The following is a 20,255-nucleotide window of genomic DNA, read 5'->3' on the forward strand; positions in this document are numbered from 1 at the left end:
GCCCTCTTAACTGTTCTCTTTGTCTCCATGGCCTCTGCCACCCTCTAAATGATTTTTTTCCCCCTGTCTTCTTTTATTAGAATGTAAGCTTCAGGATGGCAGAGATTTTAGTCAGATTTCTTTCACTGCTCTATCATCATGATAAATACCATGAGGTATTTATCAGGGCCTAGAAGAAGATTTGGCATATGATATGAATTCAATGAACATTTGTTAAATAAAGTCTTTTTTTACTTCTCTTTGCTGTCAAATGCTTAGTACTATTTGAGATATTTATTTATTTATTTTGCCTTTTCTAGGGCTGCTTCCCGCAGCATATGGAGATTCCCAGGCTAGGAGTCCAGTCGGAGCTGTAGACGCCAGCCTGTGCCAGAGCCACAGCAACGCGGGATCCGAGCCGAGTCTATGACCTGCACCACAGCTCACGGCAATGCCGGATCCTTAACCCACTGAGCAAGGCCAGGGATGGAACCCACAACCTCACGGTTCCTAGTTGGATTCGTTAACCACTGCACCATGACAGGAACTCCCCTATTTGAGATTTTTATACTTTTGTTTCAGTAGGGTCTCTTTGGGTCTCAAGAAAGATGGGAGGCAAACATGGGTGCTTCTCAAATACCCTGAACGAAAAGTCTCAAAGTCAGTGGTTCTTAATGTAGACGGATCACGGACCCCTTTAAGATTATGATGAAACCTATGGAACACACAAATTGGCACTTACATTTAAATTTACACGTAATATATGAAGATCATAAACTCCATCCTAAGGACCTGCTCTCTTAGAACATTTCTGGAAAGATGTGTGGAAACTATCCACATACTGCTCCAGAGAGGAGGAAGAGGGGAGTTCTTTCATTATACACCTTATATACTTCAGTTCTAAATAATGCATGTATTACAATTTTAAAGTTTTAGAAGCCAGTTAAATATTTTAAAGGAACTTTTGTTTTCACCCCTTGGGGTGATCACAGACTCACAGGGAGTTCAGTGTACTTAGCTTTAGGATAATAGGCAGCAGTGGGAGCTGTGGCTAAATGGAACTTGCATACCCCACACAAGATGCTTAAATTCACAGCATGAAAAACATGGTGTTGACCAGACTGCTCAAGTCTCTGTTTAATTTGTTTCGTCAAACATTTCACAGAACACCCTCTAGTTCAATAACTAGGGAATATATACTGAGCACCTACCATGCCAAATGAGCTTGACATACATGATTTTTTTTACTCTCAACCTGGAGGTAGGGATTATTATCCTCATTTTACTGATGAGTAAGAGGAAGCTCAGTGAGGTGACTGAAGGTCCGGCAGCTAGGGTGTGATAGAGCTGGGATTTCCCTAGTGGCTCTGACTCTCAAAGCCCAAGATTTTCCCTCCATATCACTGTCCATCAAAATGTGGTCCACAATCCACCCACATTAGACATCCCTGGGGAACTCATTAAAATGCATGCTCCTGGATTCCCCCTCAGACCTTTTGTTTGACTCAGAATCCCAGGGAGACGGGGCTGGAAAAAACTGAATTTCTAATAACCTTCCCTGGGGTGATTTGAAACAATTATTAGTTTTGAATAGGTGAAACCGACACCCAGTTAAAACATTCAAGAGGTTCAAATGGTATAAATGAAAAGCAAGCCCCAGCTGAATTCCCCACTTGCACATTTCTCCTCTACCCACTTCCCCCCTCCAAATCGCTTTCCCTTGAGTCAGCACATTCAAGTTTGAGGACCATCTTTGGTATATGGGATATACCAAGATGGGCAGGTCTCTGCACTCCAGAACTTACAAAAATCTGCAGCTAAAACAACCATTCGGGGGCGGAAGCCCAATACCCATCCTTTCAGCCTGTATTTCCTAGTATTCGTGGAAACCATCAACCTTCCCTTTAGGATAGATTCTTTAAAATCAGTGATGTTTAACCTTTCTGGGAACACAGATCCCACTGGGACTCTCATGAAAACTAGGGACCTTCTCCCGGGAAAAATGCAAACAGGTAAAACTCCACAGAAGTTTTACAGGCCGCCAGCCCAGATTGTCAGGATGTCCAGGAGCTCCAAATTAAGAACTTCGCTTTTAGATGTGTTCCTTTGTACTAAGAAGCTCCGCTTACTAAACTCTTTCTATATTCCTTTAGAGAGCCTGAACCATGTTGCCACTTGCAGCGAAGTGTCCTGGATGAAGCCGAGGCCAGCTGACCCAGGAGGTAGAGGCGTGGTGACTTCGGGCCTCTGAGCCTGGTGGCAGCGGGAAGGACCCACAGACAGGTGATGGACCCCTTGGGGGGCGTTGGGCTTCCTCCCCAGCTTTTAACGTCACTCGGCTGGGTCCCTGTGCTTCGGGAGCATTCTCTGGGTTTCGGGGAGCGCCGGCGCGGGGCAGCGTGCAGAGCTGCGCTGGGAGCCGGCTCCGCATTCATCATTGTTCGCCCAGCGCCTGGCACCGGTTGGGGCGCAGGCAGGGATGGTGGTCTGAAGCGCGCCATCCCTTCCGCGGCGCTCGCTCGCTCGTCAAGATCGCGCCCACGAGTATTTCTAGGGCGTCTTCCTAGGGCTAGACTCGGAGCCGGGAGCTGGCGACGCAAGCGAGGGTGGAGGTCCAAGTTCAGTCCCCCGCGCGCAGAGGGGGACGAGAGCTGGCGGGCGCAGGCGGCACCAGGTGCACCTGCCGGGAGGGACGCGAGCGCGCCCCCGACGCGCTCTCGCGACAGCGCCCCCGGCCCCGCCCCAAGCCTCCACCCCCGCTTCTCCCCCCTCCCCCGCGCCCCCGACTCGGCCGCGCTCGGGTCTGCGGGCTCTATGGGGAAAGCGGCCGCTCTGTGCCGAAGCGGCGGCTTCAGCGGCCGCTCCCGCGGGCTCTCCTCTCTCTTCACGGTTGTCCCCTGCCTGTCCTGCCACACGGCGGCGCCGAGCATGAGCGCTTCCACGCCCGGCCCCGGGCCGGAGCCCAAGCCTCAGCCCCAGCTAGTGCCCCGGCCCAGGCGGGAGCTGATGTCAGAACAGGTGTCGGAGCCAGTTTCTGAGCGGATGCCAAGATCGGAGCCTGAGTCCAAGATGTCTGTACCGAGGCCAGGGTTCAAACAGGAATTAGAACTGCTGCCCGGGTTGGGGACGGGGTCAGGGCCCGGGCCAGAGTTGGGCTCAAGCCCAGGGGCTGGGCCCTTCACCAAGACCCCATCCGAGCAGGTGCCGGCCCTGGGGCCAGTATCGGGGAGCGTGCCCTTGAACAAACTCGAGTCAGGGTTGTTGCCGGCATCAAAGCCCCCACGACCGGGACAAACGAAGACAAATCTTGGGGCTCCAATGCCAGGGAGTGGCACAACTTCCACTGTCCCGGTGGCCTTACTACCTCTGGACAGCTTCAAAGGCTGGCTTCTCAAGTGGACCAACTACCTGAAGGGCTACCAGCGCCGTTGGTTCGTGCTCGGCAATGGCCTCCTCTCTTACTACAGGTATGGAAGTGTCAGGGTATGGAGTCTAAGTTTGGAGGGTTATGATGCTGCAGTGATGGGGACAGAGGGCATCCATGGTTAGAGGACACCACCGGTAGCCTAGGGACGTTTGGGAACACGTAGTCTAGTAGGAGAAATAATACCTCTGACCAACCTTCAAGGGCTGGGGCCCTGACATCTGACAGGGGAGTTCCCTGTGGATGTGACCTCTGGCAAGCTTGAGTCTAGGGAGTGAGCAGGGAGGTTGGAGTGAGGGAGTGATTTGAGGCCTTAGGACCCCTCTGGTTTTGGTAACTGTGGGACTTGGGCCAACTAACCAGAGTCAGCCCCTCAAGTCCTTGATTCAGGAGCTAAGATTGTTGTATTAGAACTGAGGGGGATAGTAACCTTGTCATCCCTTGGGTCCCACTCGTGGGAGGCTCCAGTTCCCTCCTCAGTTGGTCAGACTATTTCTCGATTTTCCTGATGCCTGCTGGTTGCTGGCTTTAGGTTGGGCACAGCAGTCTCACAGATGTATCAGACATTGTTCCTGCCCTCAGGAGCCCATTTTGGTATTCTATGGAGAACCAGGAAGCCCCCCACCCTGGCCTTTCTTATTCTAGAAGCAGTGTGGGATTAAAAATTGAAGTCCAGTGGAGAGATAGCTAACACTGTATTCCCCTGAGATTGACTGAAAGGGGGAAAATACTAAAGGCTGCCTTGGTGTGTTTCCTGGGTGTGGTTGGTTTAAACTTTGAGATCCCAGATCACTTTGTTCCTTTGATTCCCAAACCTAAGCAAGCATCAGAATTCCCTAAAGGGCTTGTGGAAACTTCAAGTGTTCAGCCACCCTGCGAGTTTCTTCTGTGGTGAGTCTAGGAGGGATCTGAGATTCAGCATTTCTAATAAGTTCCCAGGTGATGCTGTTCTGGGCTGCAGTCTGAGAAGCAGGGCTGCATTGTCATTGCAAGCAGGAGGGCCCTGCCTTGCTCTTTGCAAACTCAGGTCACCTTGCTGTCTTCACTCAGTTGGACAGTATTCCTTCAGGTCACCCACCAGAGCACTTATATGGTCCTTCCTAGCCTTTTTGGAACACAGCTTCTAGAGGATGGTTGAGTCGGTGATGTCCCTGAGAATTTGGGAGCTCCACTGAACTTAAATGGTAGTTCCCACTCAAAGCGGGGTCACTGTCATTGATTCCTGGCAAGAGAGAAAGCTGACCTGTGTTTCTAATGCGTCCATCTCATGTGGTGTCTTGTTGCCCCTCAGTCCACTCAGCTGCATCATATGGATCACAGAACATAGTGTTCTTAGAGCGAGGCAACTGAGCAAAAAGAGATCCTTTTCGAAATGGTGTTTTTATCTCACTTCCCATACTCTGTAAGATATGTAAACATTTCATCAAGGCATGCAATGATAGGGATCCTCAGTGATTTGTTATGAGTATGTGTCACTCTGTCTGCTTGTGGACAAGGGACATAACACATAGGGCACATCCACTGTGGACCACACTTGCTGTTTTATGTTGCATTCATTTATTTCATCCTCACAGCCACACTGTGAAGTGGGTTCCAGGATTGTCCTCTTGTACAGATGAGGAGCTCTGAGTTTTGACAGAGAGATGTGGCTTGTCCAGAATCTCTGGGCCAGGTGGGCAGGCGAGAGAGAGTCTGACCTGGGCCTTTTGCTCTGTGCCTGTCCCAGATATGTGTCCTAGTATCTGGCTTTACATTTAGATCTTTAATCCCTTCTGCGTTTATTTTTGTGTAAGGTGTTAGAGGATGTTCTAATTTCACTCTTTTACATGTACCTGTCCTGTTTTCCCCAGCATGCTTATTGAAGATACTGTCTTTTCTCCGTTGTATATTCTTGCCTGCTTTGTTGTAGATTAACTGACCATAGGTGCACAGGTATATTTCTGGGTTTTCTGTCCCAGATGTGTGTCCCAATACCCACTCATCCTTGAGTTCAGTATTTCTGAATTATTTGTGTTTTACCAGGTGCTACTGACCTGCGGGGGTCAAGAAAGTGTTTGTGAATCTAGGGTCTTACATGCAGGAAGGCCTAGTTCTAGTGGAAATAAAATCTGACCTCATGCATTTTTGTTTTGACTGGAAGAGCAAAAATGTCCTGTCTTTTTTCTTATAATAGCTATGTATAGACAGTTGGCATTTCAAGGCAATCTCAAATGTTTAGATTCTCTGGGTAATTAAAAAAAGTCCTTCTTGGAGTTCCCATCGTGGCTCAGTGGTTAACGAATCTGACTAGGAACCATGAGGTAGTGGGGTTCGATCCCTGGCCTCGCTCAGTGGGCTAAGGATCCAGCGTTGCCATGAGCTGTGGTGTAGGTCACAGATGCAGCTCGGATCTGGCATTGCTGTGGCCGTGGCTGTGGCTGGCAGCTATAGCTCCGACTAGACCCCTAGCCTGGGAACCTCCATATGCCACTGGCGTGGCCCTAAAAAGACCAAAAAAAAAAAAAAAAGAAAGAAAAAAGAAAAATCCTTCTTTCTTGCTGATAAGGTTGTGGGGAGAAATACTGGTTTAGGGGGGAGGAGCGGGAGGACAAGTTTTCTTGTCTGTGTGCTTGCATGTCCAGCTCTGTAGTTTCATTTTTGGATATTTCCAGATTCCAAGGTGGGCAGAAATGTTGCTTAAATCACCTGATGGAACAAATGATCCCTGATGTTTGCTAGCCCTCCGCCCTCCTTTAGCCCCATGTGAGGCCAGACACAGAGATGTCCTCATTCCCATTTTACAAGGAGGGAAACTGAGGCCAAATGAACCAGCTTCAGTGGCTTTTCCCGAGGTGGCCAGCTTGCTGGCTATGGTTGAAAGTCAGTCTTTGTGCACAGAAAGTCTCTTCTGAGGTGGAGCCAGAATCACCACTTATCTGCTGTCCAGCCCGCCTTCTCAAAGACACTTTGGTCTGCTCCTCCTGGGGCTTCCCAGCACTTCAAAAATTTAACACTGCTTTCCTGTCCCTCCTTCTGGTCTGAATCCTGCCTTACAGACCAGGCCTGGCCATCCTGCCTGCTGGGCTCAAGGGCTGAGTACCTCCAGTCCTTTGCTCACAGTTCCGGCAGGGCAGGGCTGGTGATCCAGGGCTTGGTCTGTACCCAGTGCCATGCATGCATCATGTCCTTCCAGCCCCCCAGGTCCCCACTCTCATAGTTCTCTAAGTGTGGGTAGCAGGCACAGAGGCAAATTCAGGCACTTGTGAGCTAAAAACAGAGTGAGAGAATTTTTATTCATGATCTCCTTTCCTCAGGGGCCAGGTACAGTCAGCTTTACTCACTGGGGTGGCATGGCTGGTGGGGAAGGAATCAGAGCCATTCTCTCTTTTGGAAAGACCACTCTCTAATTTTTTTTTTATCTAAATTAAGCCTGGTGTTTGGAGAAATGTGTTTGGAGAAAGTGGGCACATATTTCTTGTACTCCCTCCCTGACCCCACCCTCCAGCCTGCCCGCCTCCAGGATAACCCTCACCCCAAATCCTGGTCACCATCCACTTTCTTTACTTTTTATTTAGTTTTATCTACATGCAGTTTTTTTAATTCTGAAATTTTATTTTTTGCAGAATAAAATACATACATTTAAAGGCAATTATATTCACACAGATTATTATATCATGGATCTTAAGAAACAGATTAAATGACTCCCTCTGGAGAAGTGGAATGGAAAACATGCTGAGACAAATAGGAAATTTATTCTATACTTTATCCCATTTTGTATGGCTTTCATCCTTACTATTTAGTATTTATTACATTTCAATTTTTCTTTAAAAATTAGCATTATATTAAAGTTGTTATATTATGCAACTAAAATTTATAAAGAAAGCCTTATATACCATTAAATATTTTATATAGCATAATAAAAAGAATAACAACTGGTAAGAATAACAAAAATAATACACCCTCTGAAAATAAGTAAAATATATATTGCATAAATTGGTTTAAAAACAGTGTAACTACGTAAATATGTCCTCACGATTTGTTACATCTTATTGATTCTTCAATATAGGCATTACACCATTCCAGGTGATATGATAAACAAGACATTATAGACCTTACAGTGTACCATGGAGAGAAATGGTTATTAATAATACAATTGTATTATTTAATTATACAGTTGCGTTATTTAATTGTAATTATCATAAATTCTCTGATGGAGAGGAAATCAGAATCAGATCTAAGGAGACTTCAGCATTCCAACAATGATGTCAAATGACCCCTTCATGGTGGATTATGCACTTATTTACTATGAGATATATTTCTTCTCCAGAGATTCCTTGTTTGTGTATCAATTGTAGATTTTTGGTTTGCAGTTATTCTGAAGTTTTGATGTAAGAGTCTATATGTATATGAGATTGTTTTAAGTTGTTGTTCTCTTAATGGCAAGTTCATCTCCAGGGTCCTGCATTTGTACCCACCTCTTCTCATGATTTTGGATTTTGGTGGTATAATTGTGCATGGATTACTTTGTATCTTTACTGTATATATACCTTTACTGGTGAGCCTTGTCATTTGTGGCATTTTTGTTTCCTGTTGCTGTCTTTTCTTTTCTGCCTAGAGAAGATCCTTTAGTATTTGTTGTAAAGCTGGTTTAGTGTTGCTGAATTCTCTCAGCTTTTGCTTATCTGTGAAGGTTTTGATTTCTCCCTCCAATCTGAATGAGAGCCTTGCTGGGTAGAGTAATCTTGGTTGGAGGTTTTTTCCTTTCATCACATTAAGTGTATCATGCCACTCCCTTCTGGCCTGCAGAGTTTCTGCTGAAAAATCTGCAGATAACCTTATTGGGGTTCCCTTGTATGTTACTTGTTTCTTTTCCCTAGCTGCTTTCAAGATTTTCTCTTTGTCTTTAATTTTGGTCAGTTTGATTAATATGTGTCTCAGTGTATTCCTCCTTGGGTTTATTTTATATGGTACTCGTTGTGCTTGCTGGATTCGAGTGAGTGGTTCCTTTCCCATGTTAGGGAAGTTTTGAGCTATTATCTGTTGGAATATTTTTTCTGTCCCCTCTCTCTCTCTTCTCCTTCTGGCACCCCTATAATATGGATGGTGGTGCATTTAACGTTGTCCCAGAGTTCCCTGAGACTCTCTTCATTTGCTTTCAATCTTTTTTCTCTTTTCTGTTCTGCATCTGTACTTTCCACTAATCTATCCTCCACCTTGCTTATTGTTTCTTCTGCCTCCTGTATTGTGCTGTTAGCTGCTTCCAGTGAGTTTTTAAGTAAAAAAATACAGTTATTGTATTTTGCATCTCTTGTTTAAGTTTTGTGTCTTGTATCTCTTTGCTCAGTGTTTCCTGTAAGTTATCCATCTTTGCCTCCAGTTTATTTCCAATGTCTTGCATCATCTTCAGCATCAACAGCCTAAAGTCTTTTTCCTGGATGCTGAGAATCTCCTGATCACTTAGCTGTTTCTCTGGGGCTTTTCCTTTCTCCCTCATCTGAGTTATAGTTCTCTGTCTTTTCATTTTTATAGGTTTTTTGGTGTGGTGACCTTTTTATAGATAATAGAGTTATAGCCTCTCTTCCTTCTGGTGTCTGCCCGCCTTGTGGCTGAAGTCAGTATGGGGGCTTGCTGTAGGCTTCCTGATGGGAGGGGCTGATTCCTATCCCTGTGGTGGGTGGGGCTTAGTCTCTGGATGGGATTAGAGGCAGCTGTGTGCCTGAGGGGTCTTTAGGTAGCCTGTTTACTGAGGAGGGGCAGGGCTGTGATCCCACCTGGACTGTTGTTTGCCCTGGGGCTTCTCAGCAGCTGACTGATGGGTGGGGCCAGATTTTCCCCAAATGGCCACCTCCAGAGAAAGGCAGCTGCTGAATATTCCCGAGAGCTTTGCTTTCAGGTCCCTCCCTCACAACAAGCCACATTCACCCCTATTTTCCCAGGATGTCCTCCAAGAACTGCAGTCAGGTTTGACCCAGATTCCTATGGAGACCTCGCTCTGCGCTGGGACCCAGTGCATGTGAAAGTCCGTGTGTGCCTTTTAAGAATGGGGTCTCTGTTTCCCCCAGTCCTGTGGAGCTCCTGTGCACAAGCCCCACTGGCCTTCAATGCCAGATGCTCCAGGGCTCTTTCTCCCAGTGCCAGATCCCCGCAGGTGAGGGTTTGGTGTGGGGCTCAGAACTCTCACTCCTGTAGGTGAGTCTCTGTGAATCAGTTAGTTTTCAGTCTGTGGAACTTCCCACCTGGGAGGTCTGGGGTTGCTTATATCGTGAAATCACCCCTCCTACCTCTTGATGTGGCCTCCTCTTTTTCTTCTGGAGTAGGGTATCTTTTTTAAGGTTTCCAGTCCATTTGGGTGGAGATTGCTCAGTCTTTAGTTGTGAATTTTGTTGTTTTTAGGAGAGAAGTTGAGCTCCAGTCCTTCTATTCCGCCATCTTAATCCTGTCTCCTACATACAGTTTTTTAAAAAATGTATTTTTCATTTCAACCACTTTTTACTTTATAAAAAAAAAGGATATTGTACAACATATGATTTGGGGGAAGACTACTTTGACTGCTTTATAACAGCCCAGGAAGTGAGTGCACCACTTTTTACTTGTGTGTGCTCTTCTTGATGGGTGACTACAAAAATTCTTGTACACATATGGGAGTTCCTCTTGGGTGAAATCACTGAGTTCAAACTCTTTCTCAAAGCACTTGTGCAAATTTATATTCCCACTGGCAACAAATAAGACATTTTTTGTAGATCTCTGGTATTGTGAGCATTCATTTTGCCAATCAAATGCGTTTTGCATTGTAGTCTTGACCTCTGTTTCAGTTCGCATTATTTTTAGTTTAAGAGAAAATCAGTGGAGGTTTGGATTAGAATTTCCCATTAAGTGTGGCTTCCTCGACTGCCTCCACCGTAGATTTTGCTGAAAAAGCTCATTCGATTGCTCAAGTTTATTCTAAGGAAGAAAGTACATAGTGCCAACAGCCAGGCTTAGTAACATTCATATTATTAAGACTAAAAAGAGGCTCTTTGTAAATGTCACATATAGAAAGTATTTCTGGAAGGTCTGGATGAATTGTTAGCAGGTTTTTACTTCTTTCCAGCAACGTGCTAGGAATACAAATAAATAGGAGACGAGGTTCTTATTCCATTGCCCGGCACTCTTTTTTTGGGTGGGCAGGGGGCTGCATCGCGGCATATGGAGGTTCTCAGGTTAGAAGCTGAATCAGAGCTGTAGCTGCTGGCCTACAACACAGCCATGGCAATGCCAGGTCCTAGCCACATCTGTGACCTACACCACAGCTCACAGCAACACCAGGTCCTTAACCCACTGAGTGAGGCCAGGGATCAAACCTGTGTCCTCATGAATACTAGTCAGATTTGTTTCTACTGAGCCACAGTGGGAACTCCCTGGCACTCTTAATCATTTATTTTTTGGAATACCAACAAGAGGAATATGATTTTGTACTCCTTTTGGTGGGGGGTTGTTAGTTCCTATTTTAAAAATTTCATCCCCAGTTCTCATCTCACAGGGAGCATGTAATTGCATGAAATTAGGGAAGAATTCATAAATGATGTAGAATTTTCAAAGGCATTGCCCCCAGCAAGTCCTTATAAAGAGAGTGTTCCAAATATAAACTTTATCCATGTTAATGACAAAATTGATTTGACTAAACACAATTCTGTTTTGTTGTACACAAGTTGCCTGTTTGGTGACATTATAAATGACATCTGCTTCCCAGGAAATGATTTTAAACAAATCATGAAAAAAAATGTTTTAATTTATTATTATTTAGACTGATCCATGGATAGGGATGAAGAAGCAGTTAACAAGGAAGGGCTCAAAGAAATTAGTCTTGAAAAAGAAGGCTACTGTCAAGTGCAAGCCAGCTTTGAAAGTCATCTGGTTGAGGAAGCCACAGAACATACAGTGAGCTGGGCCCAACTTGGGATGGAGGCCAAGTGCCAAGACATCTCTGCCTCTAGGATGGAGCAAGGCTAATCCTTCAGCGCAGCCAACTCTCCATGGCAAACTCTTGTGGAAACTGGGCACCAGGATATAACAGTATCTTTGGTGTCAGTTTAGGTGATGCTTGAAGGATGGAGATGGAAAAGACCATCCAGTTGCTAAGAGTCCCTGGAACCATGAAGTTGAAGGTGCAAGTCTTTAGGTTAAACTACTGGGGTCTTCACCCCAGGAGGTGGCCTTATTATATTGGCTTCGGCTTTAATTTGAAATAGTACCCAGTGCTTCTCTATACTATGAGACCATCAGGGGGCTGAAAAGAAATGCACAGATTGATAATGTGTAAACATTGGTTTATGATCTGTTACCCTAACATTCAGCACTAGAGTATTGTAAAGAGCCCTTGAGTGGACTAGCAGCATGTTTGGGACACCAGGATTCTTAGCAAGGTCTAGTGACATGAATGATAATTTCTCCACAAAACCTGCTGCTCCTCCTGACCTTTCTCTTCCTATGAATAGCTGAAAACCTCTGAGTTGCATTTGTGCCTCCTGCCTCCTCATCCCACCTAAGATGGACCTGCCGAGCCCTGCCTCTTTCCTCTTGTCCCTCCTCCCCATCCCTAGCTCCTCATTGTGGCTTGGGTCTGCCTTCTGCTAACCTGGTGCCCCAGCCTCCAGCTTCTGCCCTGGACAGGATCCTGGGGGTGCTGACAGCTCCTCACCCCAAGGGCCCTGGTTTGCCTCATCTTCTCCAGGGGTCTCTTTCAACAGTTTCACCCCCTGTGTTAGCAGTTCCCCATGCCATGTTTCTCCCATCGGAAATACCCACATGGCCCCCAACAACCCAAGGACAGTCAGAACAGGAAGGGGGTATGGGGAGAAGTCTGGGGAAGTGAGGCACAGGATCCTTTCCCAAGGCAGTCACACAGGACATGCTAATCCCTCCAGCAGCCGGTTGTGACACATGTGTGAATGGTTGCCAAGCGGGATTGCTGGTTAGACACTTAGGGCCCAGCGATCTGACTGGGAGCTGATTGTGTGGGTGCCTTCTTCCTGGCACATTCCCAGAGTCCAGGCTCCCAGAAGGAAAGCAAGGGTGCAGCCTGGACCACATTGTTTGCACAAGCAGTTTGGGGGCAGTCAGCCACCCTTCCAGTTAGGGAATCCCAGATCCAGACTCCTAGCACCAACCTTTGATGCAGGCCTTTCAATGAAGAGCGTTCTGGGTGGTCCTGCTGTGTTAATTCTTTTCTGCACGAGTCTGACCTCCTTCCTACCTTCAGGGATGTCAGTGGCATCAGGACCAGCACTCTCTGGTTCAGAGAGAGTGTTTGCCCTTGGATCTGAGTGGAGAGGGTCTTCTGTTTCCTGCCAGGCTTGCAGGGTGTCTCACCCACCTCATGGTCTGCTGCTCTGTGGGCTGAGAGCCTTTGCTCTGGAGCCTCTGGCCACATGGTTGGCCCTTGATCGCTTCTGAGCTAGGTCTTCCCTGAGGCCCTTCAGTGGCTTGGGTTTGGCATGTGAGTAGGGAGAACTTGCCACATGGACCTCCTTTCTCTGCAGAGGTACTTTGCGCCTTTGGTGGGATGTCTGGTGTGAGTTCTTCAGCTGTTGTTGGCTCTTGAACCTTCTGTTTATCCAAGACCAGGACCTGGCAAGCTGTCTGGAACATTGTAATGGCAGGCAAACAGCAGCTTTTGTTGTATCATTTATTGAGGGTGAACAATGTACAAGGCAGTGCTGGGGACAAGCAGACATACCATCATCAAACCCCTGGGTGGGAGAGGAGAGAAGCCTGCATCCGTCCTGGCTGGTCAGTAAGGGGCCAGAAGGTTCTGGGGAAGTGCCATGGGGGCTGCTAGAGGCTGGGTATTCATGCCTGTGGCTTTCGCACCTCCTGTAGTTTTCTGCATGTGGTTGGCAAACTATGTCAGTCAAGAAAGACAGGCTTGTGAAAAGGATGTGAGGTTCCTTAGATCAGGATCAATATCTGCTTATCCCAGGGGGAAGGAAATACAGAGGAATGGGCTGCTTCCTGGACAACTACTCTGGATACTGACACGTGGAGAGGAGGAGATGGTAAGAAACACCCCTGAACTAAATTGAAATTGGTAGCTGAGTGTGTGGTAGGTCACATGCCAGGTGTCACCAACAGATGTGGCTTTAAGAGGCTCCCTTCATAGTCACACACACGAAGCAAATTGTCAGTGAGTTATAGGTCAGGCTGGGTGCTGTGTGCTTTTTTCTTTTACGAGCAGCCCTTCTCTGAGTCTGCTTCCATGTTTAAGATTTCTCAGAGTTCTGATCACTTAGCTTCACTCCTCCTGGCACCTCATCACATGTTCAGCCACAGCTCTGTTCGTCAAATGCCGATTTAACAATCTTGACTCACACCATTTGATCTGCATTGCTGGGCTGCTGCCTAAACCAAGAAGGGGGCAGATGGCACTGCTGAGCTTGTGACGGACCTGCCAGATTGTGTTGTCCTGTGAAGCAGCCATAGGTGCTGTCTTCCTAAAATATCGTGTGTGGCTTCCCTGGGCTCACTGCCCTTCCCAGGTGAGTCCCCCCTTGTCCTTCCTGTAGCCTTGACTCTTCTTCCCCCTAACTTACCTATCCTCCCTCTGCAAACCACCTGCCTTTTACTCTCCCCTCCAGATCTCTGTTCTTCCCTGTCCCCCAGCCCCGCCCAGGAAGGAGAACCCTTCATTGCTGCAGATGTCCTAGCAGGACATCTAATTCCAGGTCATCTCAGCCTGGCCCTGCCTGGATTCCCCCGCAATGAGCTGGGCTGGCAGAATCATCCATTGTCTGATGGACTGTTGTGCATTGTGTCAGTTGGCCATGTAGCCCTGTTACCTGGGTGTTGGTCCATTCCCTTCCCACCAGAGCATGGGGCTATGTCTTCTCCCTGGGGTCCTGGGCATTGCCCCTTGTAATTGTAGATTCTCAAATTTCAGTGAAGCTTTTTTTTTTTTTTTTTAAATAGAAGATGCACTTTGTAATGTTAATCTTTTTATGTGTTATAAAGACCCAATATGCAGCCTGGATTATTGCAGTAGACTGGGGGAAGTCACTCAATTGCTGGGAGAATGGAGTGACCACGGGGGGCTAGACATGTCCCAAGTTTTCAACTCCTTTCTGAGGTTTATCTGAGCCAAGGACATGTAATGATATTGAGAGCTCACTGTATTCATTTACACTTAAAACTCTTTTTATGAAGAATTTTAAACATATATAAGATTAGACGTAGTATGACAGCCCCCCCCATGTACCCATTACCCAGTTTCAATAATTATTAACTTCCTGGCCAGTCTTATTTCATCTTAGTGCCTTTATCTCACACCACTTTGAAGTGAATCCCAGATTCACATATCACCTATAAGTGTTTCGGTATGTATTTCTAAGGGACAAAGATTAAAAAAAACATATCCATAATACCATTGTTACAACTAAAACAAATTAGCAGTAATTCCTAAGGATTATTATTATTATCATCATCATCATCATCAAACATCCAGTCAATGTTCAAAGTTTCAGTCGTCTCAAATGTTGTAAATGGTTTTTTGATACATTTGTTTGTAGCAGACCTAAATAGGGTTTACCAGTAGAATATCCCTCAACCTGGGTTTTGCTCATTGCATCCTCTCGGTGTAGGTTAACGTGTTCCTATATTTTCTGTAGTTCCTTATTTTGGTAGATGGATCTCGAAACCTGGTCAGGTAGTTACGTGCTCTTCCATCAGGAACTTATAATATCTGGCGGCTTCCTGTCTGTAATGTTAGCAGGTGGTAACAATCAGTCTAGATTAACCCAGTTCTACCACTTCTTCTTCACTTAATAGCAGGAATACTTCTATAAAGAGAAACTTACCCTCATTTATACTCTGTTATTCAGGGATACCGTTCACACAGGAAAGGCAGAATAAATGCTGTGCAACCTGCTGCCACATTGCCCTTAATGATACTTATATCATTCTGCCTTATCGTTGTTTAGTGGGGTTATCTTCATTTGGCTCTGGGGTCTTCTGGCCAGGAGCCTTATGGTATTTATAGCTTACCAAGTCTGGCTTGAAAAGATGTTCCAGGCTCTTCTTGTCTTCTCCCAGCCCTTGAGTCAGCCATTTCTTCTCCCTACCCCTCTTTTTTGGCTGTCATGATATATGTGGAAGTTCCAGAGCCAGGGATTGAACAAGTGCCAAAGCAGTGACAATGCAAGATCCATAACCCATGAGCCACCAAGGAACTCTGAGACGAAAATTTTGACAGAGGGAGTTCCCATTGTGGTTCAGCAGTTAACGAATCTGACTAGCATCCATGAGGATGCAGGTTCGATCCCTGACCTTGCTCATTGGGTTAAGGATCTGGCATTGCTGTGAGCTGTGGTGTAGGTTGCGGATGTGGCTCAGATCCTGCATTGCTGTGGCCGTGGTGAGGCTGGCAGTTACAGCTCTGATTCGACCCCTAGCCTGGGAACCTCCATAGGCTGCAGGAGTGGCCCTGGAAAAGGCAAAAAGATTAAAAAAAAAAAAAAAAAAAAGAAAAAGAAAAACAAAAAAAATTTTCGACAGAGACAGTACTCTGCATTTTTTTTCCTGTTCTATCTCAGGTTCTAATAATGGCCAGATTTGAACAGTGCTTGATGATGCATAAGACGCCTATGCCTATGTTGTCCATTTGATGACACCCAGGGAGAAAGGTAGTTATTATGTCCTGGTGACAAATCAGAAGCCAGGGTCTGTCCCACTGCAGTAGCACCACTTGGAGGGTGACTGTACTGAGGTCTGAACGCAGCACTTTTTGGAATTCCACACCACCAGAGCTTCTTCTCCAAGCGTCAGAAGCGCTGACTTTCCACCCCAAAAAGCCATTCCCCTGAGCATTTCCTGCTGTGGGTATGTCCCACCTGCAGACCTGTGAGTGGGCAGCCTCCTCCAGGAAGGGGTGGGGGTGGGGGATTTGCCCCCTCCTGGTTCCCCTGTTATCTTCATTCAGGAGACACCTTGCCTGGCTCACCTGTCTTCAAGGTGAGGCCCTGCAAGTGACCACCCAGCACAAGTGCTGGCTCCAGAGTCTTCCGGAGAAGTGAGTCTTATTCCCTTGTTATCAGATACTTGCCGAACACTGAAATCACTGGCAAGGTCACCTGCCCATGTGCACTCAGTTTATCAGTTATCTATTGCTGCGTAGCTTTGAGGCTTAAAACAACAACAAAGATTTTATTGTTGCAAACAGTTTCTGCCAGTTGGGAATTCAGAAAGGGCTTGCTGGACAGTTCTGGCTTGGGCCCTGTCACGGGGCTGCAGTCAGCTGGTGGCTGGGCTTGGAATGGCAGGCTCTGGAGCATCTGGAGGCTGGCCAAGCAGCTCTCCCTCCATAGCCTCAGGGCTTCCCTTGTGCTCTGTCCACAGGGGTTGGTTTGGGCTTCCTTACTGCATGATGGCTTCAGAGCAGTTAGACTCTTACCTGGGGCTGGCCTCCCTCAGAGTGAGCATCCCAGGAGAACAGGACAGCTGCGCATGGACCAGGCCTGATCCAGAGACCACATTTTCAGCAGTACTGCTTTAATCACTGGCCCCAGAATTGAGCTATAAGTGGCTTCCTACACATTTTTACCCTTCAGATTACAACATGGGACATATTGAACCCAGGAATTGTCTACAGTTGGCTTTTTGTTTACAAGCAGCAAAAACCTCCCAGAGCAGCTAGAGCAGGGGTGGGAATAAAGTTGGGGTTGAGGAGTGCCTTTCTTGTGAGACCACAGAATAATTTATAAGCCCTGCCTGGCTGCACACTTTCCTCATTTCTCATATCTGATTTCCTTCATATTTTTTCTCTGTATTCTGGTCTGTTTGTTTGTTTTGTTTTGTTTTTGGCTTCTTGGGCCATGTGGCAGAAGATGGCTGCTGCCTACAGTGCCTGAGTTCATGAGTTACACATCTAACCATCACCAAAGAAGAGGCTGTCAAACTGAACCCAATTTCTAGAAAAGAAAATTAGATTGGCTCCATTTTGGTCAAGGGTCAACCTCAAGTTCAATCAACTGGTGTCTGGGAGTGGGTCTGGGTCAAAAATGCTCAGGTCACCTGGGAGAGTAGGGGCAGTTCCAAGTAGGCTTGTCAGATTTAGCAAATAAAAATATAGGATACCTAGTTAAAGTTGTATTTCAATTCAGATAAATATCAAATGAATTTCCAAATAAATTGGGCCATATATATACATATATACATACATATATATATACACTCACATACACACATATATACATACATATATATATACATATATACATACACACACACACATATATATATACACACATATACATATATATATATATATAGTCTTTTTGGGGCCCACACCTGAGGCATATGGAAGTTCCCAGGCTAGGGGTCAAATAGCCATAGCTGCCAGCTTATGCCATAGCCACAGCAATTCCAGATCTGAGCCACATCTGCAACCTACACTTCAGCTCACAGCAGCTCCAGATCCTTAATGCACTGAGCAAGGCCAGGGATTGACTTCGAGTCCTTGTGGATACTAGTAGAGTTTGTTACCGCTAAGCCACAACTGGAACTCCTGTATTTTTAAATTGCACTATGTGTTTTAGCTTAGGATTTTTTTTTTTTTGTCTTTTTGCCATTTCTTGGGCCTCTCCTGCTGCATATGGAGGGTCCCAGGCTAAGGGTCGAATTAGAACTGTAGCTGCCAGCCTACACCACAGCCACAGCAACATGGGATCTGAGCTGCGTCTGCAACCTACACCACAGCTCATGGCAACGCCTGATCCTTAATGCACTGAGCGAGGCCAGGGATTGTACCTGCAACCTCATGGTTCCTAATCAGATTCGTTAACCACTGAGCCACAACGGGAACTCCAGGACTTTTTTTTTATCCTATATTTTATCTGGTAACCCTATTCTAAGAGAAGGACTGGGCAAATGCCACATAGTGTCTGCTATGTTTGGTAGCCCTTCTTTGCCTCTTCAGAAGCTGTCGAGTGTAATCTTAAATATGTATCCCCAGAGGCTTTATTTCTCATGATAATGTTTATCATGTTTGCAGAGTTCCCATCTTGGCACAGCAGAAATAAATTGGGTTAGGAACCATGAGGTTGTGGGTTCGATTCCTGGCCTTGCTCAGTGGGTTAAGGATCCAACGTTGCCGTGAGCTGTGGTATGGGTCACAGACGCGGCTCAGATCTGGCATTGCTGTGTCTGTAGCATAGGCTGGCTGCAACAGCTCCCACTAGACCCCTAGACTGGGAACCTCCATATGCCGTGGGTGTGGCCCTAAAAAAAATTATTAAAACAAACAAACAAACAAACAAAAAAAGCAAGGCGTTCCCGTAGTGGTGTGGTGGTTAATGAATCCGAGTAGGAACCATGAGGTTGCAGGTTGATCTCTGGCCTTGGTCAGTGGGTTAAGGATCTGGCGTTGCCGTGAGCTGTGGTGTAGGTTGCAGACGAGGCTCGGATCCCATGTTGCTGTGGCTGTGGTGTAGGCTGGCAGCCACAGTTCGGATTCAGCCCTTAGCCTGGGAACCTCCATATGCTGCAGAAGCGGCCCTAGAAAAGGCAAAAAGACAAAAAACAAACAAACAAACAAAAAAACATTTATCATGTTTGCTATGTGCCAGGCCCTGTTCTAAGCACTGTACATGGATTATTTCATTTTATCTTATCTTCTGAACAAGCCTAGGGGTTGTAGATTCTGTCATTATTGTGCCTTTTTAACAAATGGAGAAATGAGTCTAAAGAGGTTAAAAAGACTTAAATATGTCACGACTAGTAAGTTGCATAGCCAGATTCAAGTCCAGGCTAAGCTAAGTCCAGAGCAGTTGTTCTTAGTTACTACACTGTCCTGATTCCATTTCCCCCAAAAAACTTGAAAATAAATATGTTTGGATTAGAGGTCCATCAGATTTATCCTTTGTTCTAAAGATCCAGTTGTCTAGTTGCTAGATAGAAAGTGAGAGAAACACATTAAAGTATCTACTAGGACTCCTCCTAGATCCCAGTGTTTCTCTCAGTCCCAAATTGTAAAATTCTTAAGAATTGTATTAAAATGTTCCTGTGAAATCATACACAGAACCACATTGTTCATAATCAGAGTCTAGCCATTGCTGGATTTGATAACCTCTAGGTAGCAAAGATAGTGAGAAATCAAGCTTCCCCCTGACAAACTAATTTTTGTCATTAATTAGCCATGTACTTTTTATTATTTATTTGTTTATTTATTGTATTTTGTCTTTTTAGGGCTGCACCTGTGGCACATGGAGGTTCCCAGGCTAGGGGTCTAATTGGAGCTACAGCTGCCAGCCTACGCCAGAGCCACAGCAACGCCAGATCCAAGCCGCATCTGTGACTTACACCACAGCTCATGGCAACGCCGGATCCTTAACCCACTGAGTGAGGCCTGGGATCGAACCTGCAACCTCATGGTTCCTAGTCAGATTCGTTTCTGCTGCACCACAACGGGAACTCTGAGCAATGTAATTTTTAAAAATATGGTAAAAAACTCACATAACATAAATTTACCCTCTTAACCAATTTCAAGTAACCAGTTCTATAGTGTTAAGTATATTCACATCATTGAATCAGAGCTTTTTCATTTTGCAAATATAAAACCCTTTACCAATTAAATAACTCCTCTTCATCCCCTTCCCCCCAGCCCCTTGTAACTGCTATTCTACTTTGTTTCTATGAGTCTGACTACTTTAGGTACCTCCTCAAAGGGGAATCATACAGTATTTGTCATTTTGTGACTGGCTTAGTTCGCTTAGCTTCATGTCTTCAAGGGTCATCCATGTTGTAGCATGTGACAGGATTTCCTTGCCTTTTAAGGCTGAATAGTAGTCCATTGTATGGATAGACCACATTTGGCTTATCTGTTCATCTGTCAGTGGACATTTAGGTT

The 20,255-nt window shown here is 45.9% G+C and overlaps 1 protein-coding gene across 1 annotated transcript in view; it reads left to right on the plus strand.

Moving 5' to 3' along the window:
* OSBP2 (oxysterol binding protein 2) overlaps positions 2,772 to 20,255 on the plus strand; it is a 179,907-nt gene continuing 162,423 nt past the window's right edge. Inside the window, 1 exon segment of the mRNA XM_021072949.1 lies at positions 2,772 to 3,446. Within this exon segment, the coding sequence (XP_020928608.1) occupies positions 2,794 to 3,446 (653 nt within the window). The 5' untranslated portion in view covers positions 2,772 to 2,793.

Source organism: Sus scrofa, chromosome 14, assembly GCF_000003025.6.
Source record: "Sus scrofa isolate TJ Tabasco breed Duroc chromosome 14, Sscrofa11.1, whole genome shotgun sequence".
In the NCBI taxonomy this organism is placed as follows: Eukaryota; Metazoa; Chordata; class Mammalia; order Artiodactyla; family Suidae; genus Sus; species Sus scrofa.